At 40.4% G+C, this 14,808-nt stretch overlaps 1 protein-coding gene across 8 annotated transcripts in view; it reads left to right on the forward strand.

Moving 5' to 3' along the window:
* The window catches only part of dmd (dystrophin), a gene marked incomplete at its 5' end in the record, with an annotated part of 195,686 nt that overhangs the window by 106,215 nt on the left and 74,663 nt on the right, over positions 1–14,808 (forward strand). For all 8 annotated transcript variants that reach the window (XM_035677552.1, XM_035677560.1, XM_035677555.1 and 5 more), the window contains 14 exon segments: positions 347–457; positions 1,084–1,257; positions 1,347–1,502; positions 1,605–1,775; positions 1,877–2,056; positions 2,267–2,389; positions 3,162–3,332; positions 3,800–3,922; positions 4,015–4,149; positions 4,632–4,784; positions 6,488–6,658; positions 12,327–12,449; positions 12,728–12,900; positions 13,034–13,169. In XM_035677552.1, the coding sequence (XP_035533445.1) occupies positions 347–457; positions 1,084–1,257; positions 1,347–1,502; positions 1,605–1,775; positions 1,877–2,056; positions 2,267–2,389; positions 3,162–3,332; positions 3,800–3,922; positions 4,015–4,149; positions 4,632–4,784; positions 6,488–6,658; positions 12,327–12,449; positions 12,728–12,900; positions 13,034–13,169 (2,100 nt within the window).

A 14,808-nucleotide genomic window follows, 5' to 3' on the forward strand; every position in this document is an offset into this window, starting at 1 on the left:
AGAGAGAGAGAGAGGCAGAGAGGCAAGTTATTAAAGCCTTTGAGCACCCTCTCCTCTTTCCTTGAGGCCTCCTGCCCCCTTGTGTTCAACAGGAGGCATTACACTATTAATCAATTTAAACTTTATTGGGTTTAGTTTGACTTTCCAAACAGGCCTTATTCATTTCACAAAATCTCTGTATTTTATTGCTATTAAATCTACATTTTCATTCATTTTAGTTTAAAAAAACTTATTTTTTTAATTTAATTTGTTTTGAAATTATATATTTGTGTTATTTCTCTTACTTTTTGTTGTTAATTTGGCATTCATGTAAAGATGTTTTTTGTTATGTATGTGTGTTCAACAGAAAATCCAGACTGAGCTAAGCGGCCACGATGCAACACTGGAGGACATGAGGAAGAAGAACCAGGACAAAGATCCATCTCAGAGGATCGTGGGACAGATAGACCTAACCCAGGTACACACTCACACCTGAAAATGTACAAATACGCAGAAAGATGGACACACATATTGTATAAATGTAGCCAGTGTCTCAGCAATTCCGCTCCTCTTCTTCCTTATATTTTTAAAAACCAGTACACATAACCAAATGCAAAATATCAGTCCCTATTTATCCAACGGAGAAAAGTCCTTAACCAGTCATATCATTAAACAAACAAATACAACAATGGAGTTTAGAGATTTGCTTGTCAGAGTTTAGAAAAGCACCCAAGGTCAGTTAAACCACCACCATTAAATCCTGGTCTTGTCAGAAGATTTCAATAATGAAGATATCCACGTTGTGCCAGCTGTGTGTAGTGTACTCAGGAGAGGTGTGATTCTGAGTTGATCTGAGCTGGTGAAAACATGGTGGATGCTTCTGCTTCTGCAATCTGCACTTAACACTGTGTTGCTGTTTTTTCCCATTTATTTATATAATTTACTTAATTTTTCAGCCCGCGTTTGTTGTAGCTTATTTAGAGATAATTGCAGGTCACAGTCGATTTGAGTATGCTCGCTTCATGTTGAGCTTGGTGGTTTTTCAAACTGAAAAAAAACCCCATCCTGTTCAAATTTGTTTTAAAACATTACAACATTTTACAGAAAATGCTGACGGACGTGTGGACGAAGTTCCGGCTCTTCCAGAAGCCGGCCAACTTCGACGCTCGGCTGGCCGAGTGTGAGCGCGTGCTGGCTGGCGTAAAAAACCAGGTGGGGTTACTAGACATCGGCAGCGTGGAGCAGGACGTGGTGCAGTCGCAGCTGGAGCAGTGCATGGTGGGTAATAGCACCACGCTGGCAGATAGACGGATAACTGGATGTATTGATCCTATGTTAAGCCCCTGCTGTCTGTTTGTGTCGAACAGAAGTTGTACAAGGTGCTGAGTGAAGTGAAAGGGGAGGTGGAGACGGTGATAAAAACAGGCAGACAGATCGTCCAGAAGCAGCAGACTGAGCAGCCCAAAGAGCTGGACGAGAGGGTGACTGCCCTCAAGCTGCTCTACAACCAGCTGGGATCGCAGGTTAGTGCACACACACACACACACACACACACACATATACTGTGAGACACACATGATTATGTGAGTCAGATTTAGACTTGTCATTTTTTTATGTGTCTGTAGGTAACTGAGAGTAAACTTGAGCTGGAGAAAAGTCTAAAGTTGTCCAGGAAGCTGCGTAAGGAGCTGAACGGGCTGACCGAGTGGCTTGCTGCCACTGACGCTGAGCTGACCAGGCGTTCTGCTGTGGACGGTATGCCCAGTGACCTGGAGGCGGAGGTGGCATGGGCACAGGTATGACACAAGAAAGCACACAATAACTCACTCACACATATAGAAACATAGTCTATTCTAAAAATTGACATAATTGACTTTTACCCTCTTGTCCCTGTCAGTCCATCCATGGGGAGACTGAGAGACGTCAGCCACAGCTGCAGACGGTGGTGGAGCTCGCAGAGGCCCTCAAGGCCGTTTTGCGGGGCCATGGGGGCCTGGTGGACGACAAAGTCAGCCTGCTGCGTTGCAACTGGATTGCAGTTACATCTAGAGCAGAAGAGTGGCTCAACCTACTGCTGGTCAGAGAAAGAAATAGAATTTAAAAGACCTGTCTTATCAGTGCTAAAAATACGCCAAAAAATACACCAAACTCTAAACTCTCTAAATATAGCTCATTAGAAGTGTCACTGTTTGCAGCCTCAAGAAATGAATACCTTCGACGTCTCTTTCTCTCTCTCTGTCTCTCTCTCTGTCTCTCTCGCTCTCGCTCTGTGTCCTCTCTCTCTCAGGACTACCAGCGGCAGATGCAGAAGTTGGATGGACAGATTGAGGAAGTGAACGGATGGATTGACGGAGCAGAGAAAAAGATGAACGAGATGGACAGCCAGGGACCCAACGACGCTGTGCTTAAGGTGTGAATGTTAGTCTTTATATATGTTGTGTTTAATCTATGTCTTCTGTGTTTCCAGGTGTTCTTTATCCACTAGTTCTCCGAGTCTGTTTGTAGATTGGATGTAAGGCAGGTCAATTCTGAGAAGAAATACAGTATTACTTTAAAATAAAGATAATTATTATGTTGTGATTAGCTGCGAGACACAGTGATAGATCATTAACACACACTTATCTTCTGTTAGTGCCCTATGGGAGGCAGTGAGCATTCACTCTACACTATCATTATGGAAACCAAGAGAGGCCATCATAATTAGAAATTCATAAGAAGCTGTATAACATTTTTTTTATTTAATCACCAGTGAATTTATAGTATTGAAAATGTTACTTTTGAAAATCTTTTCGGACATTTTTCAGTTGTTAAAAATGAGCAAGTGAATGTAGCTGTTTTAATATATGATGATTACATTTCTATGTGAGCTTGTAAAGCCTAAATGGAATATTATAGAGTAAATCTTTAAATGTGTAATTGTCGGCATTTTCACAAAACATATTTATGATTTTTCTCAAGCCTTGGTCTGCTCAGAAATTTATAGCAGCATCACTAGTACCAAGGATGAAATTCCTGTTACCCCCAAAAAGGGGTGAAATAAGACATCCATTGCACTTTAAACCACGTCTCAATCGTTCAAATCACATGCACCCGAGGAAACACAGCTTCTCTGACTGACTGACTGACTGAGTGTGAGTGTGTGTGTGTGTGTGTGTGTGTGTGTGTGTGTTTGTGTCCTGCAGGTGTTGCGTGCGGAGCTGGAGCTGACGCGGGGTAAGATGGAGGAGGTGAGGGCTCTGGCCCAGGAGCTCATGTCCACCAGGGGGGAGAACTGCCAGGCCCAGGTGGGACCAAAAGTGGAGCAGCTTAACCAGAGATTTGACACCATCGCACAACGCATCGCCTCTGGACAGGTAGGGAAGAAAGACAGTTATACCCTCTGAATACTATTATTTTTAAACAGCAATAACACACACATATTCTGATAAAATTGAATTAATATGCTTTTTTTAATGTTATTTTGACTTTCTGCAGCTTGAAATGGACTCGCTCTCTTTCATCTTTCTTGCTAAATACTATAATCCAACTATCCCCATGAATTTACTTCAAGCTCTCTCCCAACTTACTAAATTTACTCCAAACTCTCCCTAAATTTACTTCAAAGTCTCACTAAATAGACTTCAAACTCTCTCGCTAAATGTACTTTAAATCCTTACTTAACACACTTCAAACTCTCACACTAAATTTACTTCAAGCTCTCACTAAATCTGCTCCAACTTCTCCGACTAAATTTACTTTCTCTTGACCACTAATGATCTTTCTTTCCTTGTGTGCCTGTGCATCTTTGCCGTGTGTGTGTGTGTGTGTGTGTGTGTGGCAGACGGCAGCATCAGCCAAGGAGCTGGAGCAGTACCACAGTGAAGCACAGATATGGCTGGAGCTCCTGGAGGAGGAAGTCAAACAGGGGGAAAACCTCAAGGAGGAGGACTTCCAGGAGAACAAGGTCTCTCACACACGCAGACAAGGATGAATACAGCTTTTCTGACTGCCTTTCATATTGCGTGTGCACTCCTAAACAATGTGTGTGTTGTGTAGGACTGTGAAGAAGGTGCAGTGAAGGAGTTACTGTTGAAAGGAGAGAATCTACAGAAGAGAGTCCCCGATCAGGACAAGAGAGAGCAGATCAGACTGAAGCACAACCAGCTCAACAGCAAGTACAACACCGTCAAGGTAACACAGAAACGAGTGACACAAGAAAGAGAAATAACTGATTTCATACTTAAAACTGGAAGAAACACTAGATGTTTACAGGATCTTGCAATCAGAGAGGAAATCATGGCCTGAGAGTTGGTCAGAACTGAGAGTCGGCACAGTTTATCCAGTAATAACAGGAGGTTCAGTCCTGCTGTCCAGATCGATGCATTCAGTGGCTGGAGCCGCTGTGATCATATCAAACACATCTGCTATTTACAACTCGAAAATATCAGGGTCCTGAACAGCTGCAGCCAAAAAATGAATTAGGCTCAGCTCCAAAGTCCCAGTAAAACGTTGCTTTTAGACCTAATCAACACAATTCCACGTCACTATTTTCTTCCATTTATCTAAGTCCAGGTCATAATGGCAACAACACAACAATGCTTTTTAGACTTCTGTAGTCTCTGTGATGCCCAAGATGTTCCTGTCTCTGTATTTGTGTGTGTGTATGTGTGTAGGACCTGCGTGTGTTGAGGAACAGGAAGGCGTTGGCCATCGCTCCCCAGTGGTACCAGTACAGAAGGAAGTCACATGACCTGCTGGCCTGGCTGGACGACATCCAACGCAGCGTGGACCAACTGCCTGACCCCCCTGAAGGAGAGAGGGTCAAGGTGACCACACACACTCAGACACATGCACACATACACGCACACGCACGCACACACACACACACACAAACACATACAGACATATATTCATATGAACAATGATATGTTTGCCTTGTTCTTTTTTTCCTCCCATGTTAAGAAATAACCATGGAGCTTGATATCCAACCTGTTTATCTCTGTCTTCCTCATCATCCAGTTCTTCATCTCACTCTCTGTCTCACACTTTCTGTGTCTTTAATCTTCTCTCATTCTACATTTTCCTGGTTCATGTCAAAAATTCTTTCTACCTCTCTTCTTCTCCTGCTTTTGGACAAAGGGTTGGTGTCAAGGCTTTTGCAATTTTATTCACTTGGGAAGAGAACTTTCTGAATAATTGTTCCAGGAAATCGTCCTCATATCTATTTTAAGAAATAACTGCAGATCAATTCTCCAGTAGAAGGCTGCAGCTTTTATCTGGTTCTGTAGTGGACCCACAGTTAGAAAGAGGCTAATTAAACAGTGTTGTGTGAAGCATTTTAACATCAATAAATCATTACCAAATTACCCCTGAGGCAGTAGTTTCATTATTATTTATTATAGCTTAAAACAACTAATGCCCACTGAGCTGCACACCGTATTTTAAAGTTTGTACCACTGAGTTCCATGACTTCACAGTGTAAAACAACAATTTTAACCCATTTATTTAGCACTTATAATCAGTATATTATCAAATTAATAAATAGTTTATAACACAATACAACAAACTGATGTAGTTGTGAGCAAATGTAAGGACATTTTTTAAGTGTTTATTAATGTATTTGTCAAGTCCTGTGAAGCTTCTGTAATAGATAATAATTGATTGACTATATACAATAATACAGTTGTGATAACATATAAACATGTTTTTAATATATTATAGTAAAATGAATATAAATGATAAAATACTTATGCATTATACCATTTACTTTATCATTATATTAATGACATTTGGTTATCCACATTAGTTTGACAATGATATATTGATGTTAAAGCTACATCCAGGTGAAGCACTTTCAGAGTCCGTTTTGAACGTGCTGGTTTGAAAAAGGTTTGACGGAGAAACCCTGGACTCCACCTGTTTTTCTGTCCCACCCTGACTCTGTGTGTGTGTCTTTCACTTTCAGATGATCACTATGACATTTCGCTAAGCGGACGTCTGACTCGCTCGACTCAGACTCACCTGTCATTGCCGCAACTGAGATTCCTCACTGCCTGTCTGTCTGCCTGTCTGCTCATCTATCTGTCTTTCTGTCTCTGCTTCTTTTCACCCCCACACTCCTCAGTTCACACACTGCACTTACTCCTCTGTACTTATTTAAAAGGCCAGTGATTGTAATTATTCTCAATGTAAATAAAGTCTCAAGGCAGTGTGCGCCTCCTACGTATAGCACCACTTTCTTATTTTATATGGATTATTTAAATTGAGACACATAATATCAATATACAATGAATTCCTTGTGTATGTTTGACACTGACAAACACGATATTTTATCCCTTTTATTAATGTGTTGTGTCTTTGTTGGAGTGCGTGCTAGTGAGCAAATGAATGTGTTTTATTATTTTAACTATGTATTAATTGTTGCTGTGTGAGTGTGTATTATTCAAGTACATCCACATGCCTCTCTGTGCTTACCCCCCTCCTCCCGGGCTCAATAGCAAGTGACGTCCTGGTTGATTTCGTCCAATAGGAAATTGGCTCAGAGTTCGACAAGAAGAAGGAGGAGCTTAAGGAGGTGCAGGGCTTAGCCAATCAGCTCTCAGAAGCTGGAGCCGCCAATCTAGTGGAGCCCCGCCAACTCCATCTCAACAAGCGCTGGGTTGAGGTGGAGGGCAAGTTCATACCCTTCAAAAGACAAAGTGTGAGTTTCAGTAGGCACAACTTCTTTATCTACAGTACTAACAGAGAATACTATACTAATACTAATACTTCTACATAGTACTACAATCTAATCTCATTTAAAACAGTGTGTGAGTCTTTCTATAAAAGTATAACAATTGTTTTTACTAACTATTAGCATGAAATTAACTTGAAAGGCATCTAATAACTACTATCCAAAATGAATCCCCTTCAAAATGTGGTATTCAGGCTGCAGTAGGAAGACATTCCTGTTTACTATTACTTAAACAATCCTAAATCAGTGATGGCTTGTAATTAGGTCAGATTTTAACTTGGAATACATTTTGTGCCTCATAATTAAACGAAAAAACGAATATATTTTCCATCAGCCAACAAGGTGTATTCTAGCTCACTGTACAATTGCATTTCTGACCTGAGTACAGGCTAATTATGATACCAAGACACAGACTCTCAACACATTTTGGGAAAAACACCTATTTGCTTTCTTGCTGAGAGTTAGATGAGAAGTTTGTGCGTTAAATATGAAACTAAAGCCAGGAGAGGTCAGGTTAGCTTAGCTTAGCATAAAGACTGGCAGCAGGGGGAACCAGCTAGTATGGCTCTGTCCAAAGTTTAAAACATCTGCCTAACAGGCTTCTGAATGTAGCAACATAGCAACATAGTTAGCTGACTATTGTGCTTTATGATGCAAATTAGAAGTGCTAACAATGATCCTAGTTAGCTAACTATGTTGCTTTTGAGTAACATAGTTACTTAACTATGTTGCTTGCATGAGGCTTAAATCATCATTTTGTTCAACTTTGGATGGTGTTAGTTTGCACTCAGATTTACTAGTGGTATCAATCTTCTCATCTAACTATTTCACAAAATGTGGGGAGATACACTGGATTCAAATGAGTTCAAGAAGACATTTCTCTATATTTATGTCTAACAATAAATGTGTTACATATAGGTTAAAGTCTGGTGTCGTGTTGTCAACAAATCCCATGAAAAGATCAGAACCAACAATGTATTAGTCTGTCTCTCAATACTTTCTGCCTTCCCTACTCTATACCTCTCAGCTCCAAGCCCACTGGTTCCTCCTGAAGATGTAAATCTTTACTAACGGCTCACAATAAAAAAAGCTATAATCATTTTATAAAACAGCTACCCGCTATAGTTTTTCACAAACGTTACTTAAACAGAAGGAAATAGTTGGTGCTCTTGTGAGTAAAAAAAGATTCCCTCAGATAAATCCACATTTGGAGTATTTGTGGCAGCAGGACAGTGCATGTGGGATTGAGTTAAAATAAACTACAGTGTGTGTTCATGATAATGAAGGAACATGTCACCCAGTGCAACAGTGTTGCTGTTTTTTAATAGTTTTTGGACAACAATGGAGCTCTGTGACACAGAGGAATATCAGGTGTGGGATACACACACACAATACTGTTAGTAGGAAAAATATATTATTGATTTGGCTCTGCACATGGAATTTGTTCACAATGAGAAAAATATAGAATATGACCAGAATTATCCTTTCAGATAACATGAAGCTCTAAAAATAACCTCAAAAGAATACAACTTTGTTTAAATTTAAATGCCTGATTTCATTGATTTCATACTCTTTATCTCACAAAGTCTAATGTTTTTAACAATTTTCAGCAATGTTAGCTGTGCGTTACCTTTAAAAAGTTACTTTAAGTCTAAATCAGAATTAGTTTCTTCCCTCGAAAATAAAGTCCGAGTTGCTTTTTTTGTTTTTCTTTGCTGCATTCTCATTTACATGTCTTATGTGTACATGTGAAGCTCGCTCACATGTCTGAATCTCATTGGTTGCTCTGTCTGGCTCTGTGTCACTGCATGCCCCCACCCCTCGGCCAACCAATCACATTACACCCTTGCAGTTCCCTGATCTGCCAGTCAGTGAAGATGTATGTATTCCTGTCAATCAATCACATGAATCAACCACATGCAAATAACACCACATGGTATTAACTGTTGGACAAATACACATCTGAACTGTCAGTAATGCATTTCTTCTGGCACACTGAGAAGCACATATTCAGCGGCATTTTCATCTTGACTGAAGCCCGCTCCTCTTTCTCAGCGACGCTTTGCTTCTGGTACAGTAAACCTGGGAGCTGCCAGGGCCTCCGAGCTGCTCCACTCAAGATGGTTAGGCACTTCAGTGCATTGCTCAAGGACTCTTAAGCAGTAATTGGTGCTCTTCATTTCTCACACTCTCCAAGCCGGTGTGGGCAATCACAGGCCTGGTTCAACTTTAGACAACAGCACCGAAAGTTACGTAACATACACTTGCTGTCCTGTATATTATGGAAGAATGTGTTATGAGTACACAAAGCATCTTCCCAAGCCAAAGTGTCCTTGAGCAAATCACTCAATCCCAACCAGGTCCAGGGGGGCTGTTGAAGCTGACCTCAGACCTGTGTAGCAGAGAGAAAATGTCCCAACAGAATATGATAATCAGATATATTTGAAGTGATTCCAGCTACCTATGTATAATGTGCTTTTGATGATGCTCCATCTGCTGTAATATACTGAATGTACAAATTATTAATATATATGAGGGGAATGCAAGTTATCCTTTAGAGATTAGAATAGATCTCAAAGGAAAAAAGAGAAGCTGACAAGATGAAAGATGTGTACTGTAATTTGAACATTAAGGGCTCTATTTTCGTAAACTTTATGGCATGGCACAACAGGTGTGCCAAACGCACCTTTGATAATTTGGTGGCCAAGCTCATTTGGTGCACTTGGATATGGGGTGGTATCAGAAAGAATTCACTATCCCACATTACAGGTGGGTGACAATCACATCCCCTACTTTGTATGTGCACTGGAGGTTTCAAGTTTCCTCATCACGGATGGGGCTTTAAAAATGTGGTTTGCATATGGTATTTATTTTAAAAAAATATTCTTATTTTCTAAAGTAATTTCCTTTTTTTAACTTTAATTCAGTTAGATTTGACACTTTTACATGAAGAAAATACACTTAAATTCCAAATAAGTGAGGACATTGTCACGGCACACAGGCAACCATCACCAGAACACCAAAGCGACTCGAATAGTCCGAATGCACCCCAGCAAAATGCCACCTTACCACACCTAGCTACACGCCAGCACCAAAATAGAGCCCTTACTCATTTTCATCTCCTCTCAGTGCCTGGGCAGCAATGAATCATTGCGGCATGCTACACATGCAGCATATTGTAAAATCAGACACTGCAATGGCTCCGAATGCATATTAGGATGCTGCTGCCGATCTTCTTACAACCCGGTTTTGATAAAGACAAATACAGTACAGATGTGTATTCAGTCCAAGTCGTCTAGAAGTAAGAGAACAGTAGACTAGATCATGAGTGTGGGAGACTCAAGCTAAGACTTTAATTGGTCTGTAGTTCCAAATTCAAGCCTTGAATCTATATAAAAACAAAAACAATCTTTGGATCTGGAAGAGTAATGACATCAGGCAACTCCAAAAACTGCACGCCTACACTGAGTCAGTTTTCAGATGCTGGATAGGAATCTGTGTTTACTGGCAGGAGCTTAAAATCCATCAGTCTAGACAAAGACGTCTAAACAAGACTAGAATAACTGCTTGGGCCAAACTTCCTGCTGAAAATGAGACTCTAACCTGGGGGTTAATCAAATATCCACACAGTAACAGGCTGTGTTATTGTTTCAATGCCGACTTTGTTTTTTTCACAGTTTGAGGATGTTCCCCTCTCATCATCTAGATCTACTCTGCTCTCAGTAGCACACATTAAAATCACAAACACATGCACACAATGTCAAAAAGGCTCCAAATGAAAAATTCAGTGTGTGTACACTAAGAGCAGATATTATTTAAATGATTGTGATTTACCAAATGAGAGATAATGTGTGAGTCTGTCACACTGGGTTATATGAGTGAATTAGGTCCTAAATCATTCCTCCTTGTCCAACCTTCTCGCTTAAAAATTAAATGTTTTATTATTTTACCACACATTTAGCACAGAAATGCTAGTGGTATCTTCTCATCATGCTCTCAGGTAAATGTGGAGTGCAAGTACAAGTGAAGAGAATTAGTCAGAGACACGGTTGCCTTGGGAGAGTGTCTACATATCTGTAAAATTCTCATTATTTTACCCCATTGAAACCCAGTATGACAGGGCTCTCTGTCTGCAGCAGGCACAATGCAAATAGTGGGCAGAGAAACTGGGACACTCTGGCCTTCCATTTCACTTCATAACACACCTACATGTGTCAGATGTTGGAGGAAACTTTCTTTAATGACAACACTCCAATGTAAAATGCAGTTGAAGGGGCATTGCACCAAATTTTACACATCAGTTTACTCACCATGAGGACTAATGCGTCTGTGAAAACAGTCAGAAAATGTCCTCTGTGGCTCTGGAGGAGACATATTTAACAAAAAGCATGCATTACGAACTGGGGTAGGGCGTTTGAAAGATGTGGGCATTCACCAGGCAGGGAGGGTTTAATGACACATACTAGGAGCCAAACGTCAGGATATCTCGGCCTCTGCTGCTTTGATTCTGACCATTCTGTCTCGTGTGAGTCTCCAAACTTTATGGGAGTGCAATACTAAATCACAACACTTTTAATAATTCAGACGTAGCAAATCTATGTTTCCTTCCTGCCAAAAGAAGTAGAGAGCCGCCAGATTGAACAGTTTAATCCCTGAAAAGGATATTCAGTTCATTAGCAAGTGAGTGAATCAGCTTGTGCACTCCATCCCACTCCTGTTACAGACATTATTACTGTCACACCAGGCAAACCCAGAGCTGACTTGTTAACTTCAGGCCAGCAGCAATCATTAACTTTCTGTAAGGCTGCTAATAATGCTAATGTGTGTGTTTTATATTTGGGGTTAATTAAAAAGTGCCATTTAACGGGAGAAGCAATTGGCCAGGTGACAGGAGCATAACAATGAGGTGAAATGAACAGAGCCGAGTGTTAATATCCCAGTATCTCTGCACTGTGGAGACAAGCTTCAGTGGTAGAGGCAGCTTCATGTTAGAGTATTGTGTGTCATGGTCAGGGGAAATGTAAAATTCATTTCAATTTCAAAAGCTGACTCATAATCGAAGGCTCAAATAAATTAGAAGGGAGTTGAGACAAGAGTATGATCATGATATACAATGGGGATTAATAATGTGTTTGAAGAGGAGTTTTCTAGACACAGTGAGAGATCACATGGCCTTGAAATGAATCTGGGGCTTCATTTATCAAAGTTTAAAATTCATCAACTAAAATAATTAATTTATATGGGGTTTGATATGATTATTTTATATTATTCACTGCAATAAATGTATACTTTTGTTCATAGAAAAATTATGTCTTATGGATCTGATTTATATTTTCTCATATATTTTTTTAAAATGACTTGACATCCAGTGAATTTCTTTAATAACTGAAGTGCCAGATCAGTTCCTTAGTAAGTTGAAAATCCGATTTTCTTTCCCTTAAAGCAACCCTAGATATGCCCGCTTAGATAAATTAACAAGCATGATATAAAACATGTATTCTTTTGTATGAAGTCATAATATTTTTCGGTCTTTTTCTGATGTGCCTCTCTACTTTGTGTGTTTGTGAACATGTATGTGTTGGTGCTTACGCCTTCCTGTGTATATATGCGTGTGTGTATGTGTGTGGGTGTCCAGGAGTATCAAACAGAGCTGCAGGCGTTGCTGCGTTCAGTGTCAGAGACGGACTTCAAGCTGAACTCTCCTGAATACTGGCCTGCAGCGTATTATAACCTGCCGCAGCAAGAGCACTGCCTGAAGGTCAGCACTGCTTTAGTGTTTCTGTCTAGGATCTAGCCTCCATCCAGTACTGTATCTATACCAGCTTATCCTTTACTTTTTAACTAAAACTTAAATCTTTATGTAGAAATTCCCCTGTAACAATGAGAAATTGATTATGCATTGATGACGGCAACATGCTGCTGTACAAAAATGAGCAAAAAAGCCATTTGCAGCTTTTAATGCCTTAAAATTGGTGCTCCAAATCTATGAGTTAGGATGTAAAAAATATGTGTTTTCCACCCCACCGTAACACACAGGAGGTGAAGGCGAGCATTGACAAGCTGCGAAGCCCAGTGGAGGGAGCGTTGGCCCGCAGAGAGGAGATGGTGTCTTCGGCTCGGCCTCTGGAGGGCCAGAGGATCCAGGAGACCGCCACCCTCCTCAATACCAACTGGGACAAACTGAACAAGCTCTACCAGGACAGGCTGAAGTAAGGAGTGGGTGCAGGGAGAAGCAAAGAGGAGCTTCCAGATTTATATACTGCATATATGTAGATGATTGCATGAATATTGACTGTGTGCACATTTGAAAGACAATCTGTGTGTGTTTGTGTGCACATCAAGGCGTTGGCAGGATTGCAACTCCAAGTGGCAGAAGCTTGTTTCAGATCAGAAGGCGCTGGAGGAGTGGCTGGGTGACACTGAGAGCACTTTGAAACTGGCCGAGAGTGAGCCAGCAGCACACAGGCAGCACCTCAGGGTAAAACACACACACACACAGACACAAGCATTTCTGTCCAAATATAAAGACAGATTTGCACACACATGGCTGATTGTACCCAGAAAGCTGCTGAGTGTATTCCAGTTGTGGATGAGTCATCCTTCATCTCCAGTGTCCACTATCGCTGCTGAAGTGCCCTTGAGCAAGGCACATGAGTCCAAACTGCTTTCATCGGCACTTTCATCTTTCTTTTTCTTAGTTTTCTCCCCGAACGGATGGTACATTTTACATGAAAAGACAAATCCGCTGTCACAGAATGATGACGGAGCACATGACATGACCTAAAAAGATGTGACATGTAACGGCCTAAGATGTCATATTGAGACATTATCTGGCAACCATGACATCAACACGTGTCCTCACAATTAATTTATGGTCTGTTTGTTGTGAAACATCACATTATCATCTCGTGTTTAATAAATCAGTGTCACATACCATCGAACATCGTCGATGTGTAAAGAGTACACATTTATAGCACATGCATACACTGTATATATTTTAGAGTTAACACACCTCTTATGCAGATAAGTATATGAGATCTTATTAAAATCAAAATAATAATAATTATCATCATAATTATCAATGCAGGCTAATTCTTCTACACTTTTACCTGAGGAAAACCATCTGTGGTTGGAACATCAATCATGTCCGTGTAAAATAAAAGAAGTCTGTCATAGCCACAGCAGACCAACAGTCTCTTTAGAGATAAATGAAAGTAGTGCGTTGAGTGTATCCACATGTAATGGATTACTTTTGTCAAAGACTTAGAAACTTGAAGCCACCAGTGCACATACACTGAGAATTGGCTTTATGGTGAAGAAGGAAGCATCTTATGTCCAGGAGTAGATGCCTTTTTTGGGTTTGTGAAAATTGTACTTTTTTGCAGACTAAAACATATCAGTCATATTATAGTTCCAAACAGACTGTTTATGTATGTCCTAATATATGTCAGGAGGGGATCTTTAAATGTTGCCCTAATGACACATAATGAAAAATGTCATGCCGTAATAATACATAAAATATTAATAATGCCCAAAAAAGACACAACATGACATAACCACAATGTAATATCCAACATGACATTACATTTCTGTGTGTGTTATTGCAAGTTTCTGGTGTCCATCTGAAGTCAATAACACACACGCAGTCTCACACACACTGGCACACAGATGGCAGTTGTCAAGAGGAAAAGGCAGTGAGTGTCAGACAGTGCAGTCAGCCTCCATACAAACAGAACACTTTCCTTTTTTAGGCCTTATGTAACAATATTATGTCATCAATTTTGACATTTCAATGTTACATCAACTGAAATTGAAGGATTATGAAAAGCAATTTAATACAAGCGTAGAACAGTGGGGTTTTACATCACAGAGATTAAGATTATGATGTACAAGGAATCATTTTCACAGATCCTCACTGAGTTGACTTTTTACTGATGCACTCAACCTTGCATATGAAGTACTGTTTGTGTACTGTACTCTCTCTGTGTGTGTGTTTGCATCATCAGACATGCCCAGTCCACTTTGGGCTGCTGTGATCAGCTCTCAATGTCCACCTGCACAGACAGGGATGCAGTGTCCAAGTGCCACTCAGGTGCCAACCTGTGTGTGTGTGTGTG

Source organism: Morone saxatilis, unplaced genomic scaffold (genome assembly GCF_004916995.1).
Source record: "Morone saxatilis isolate NCDOM2014 unplaced genomic scaffold, NCSU_SB_2.0 Contig6, whole genome shotgun sequence".
Classification (NCBI taxonomy): Eukaryota; Metazoa; Chordata; class Actinopteri; family Moronidae; genus Morone; species Morone saxatilis.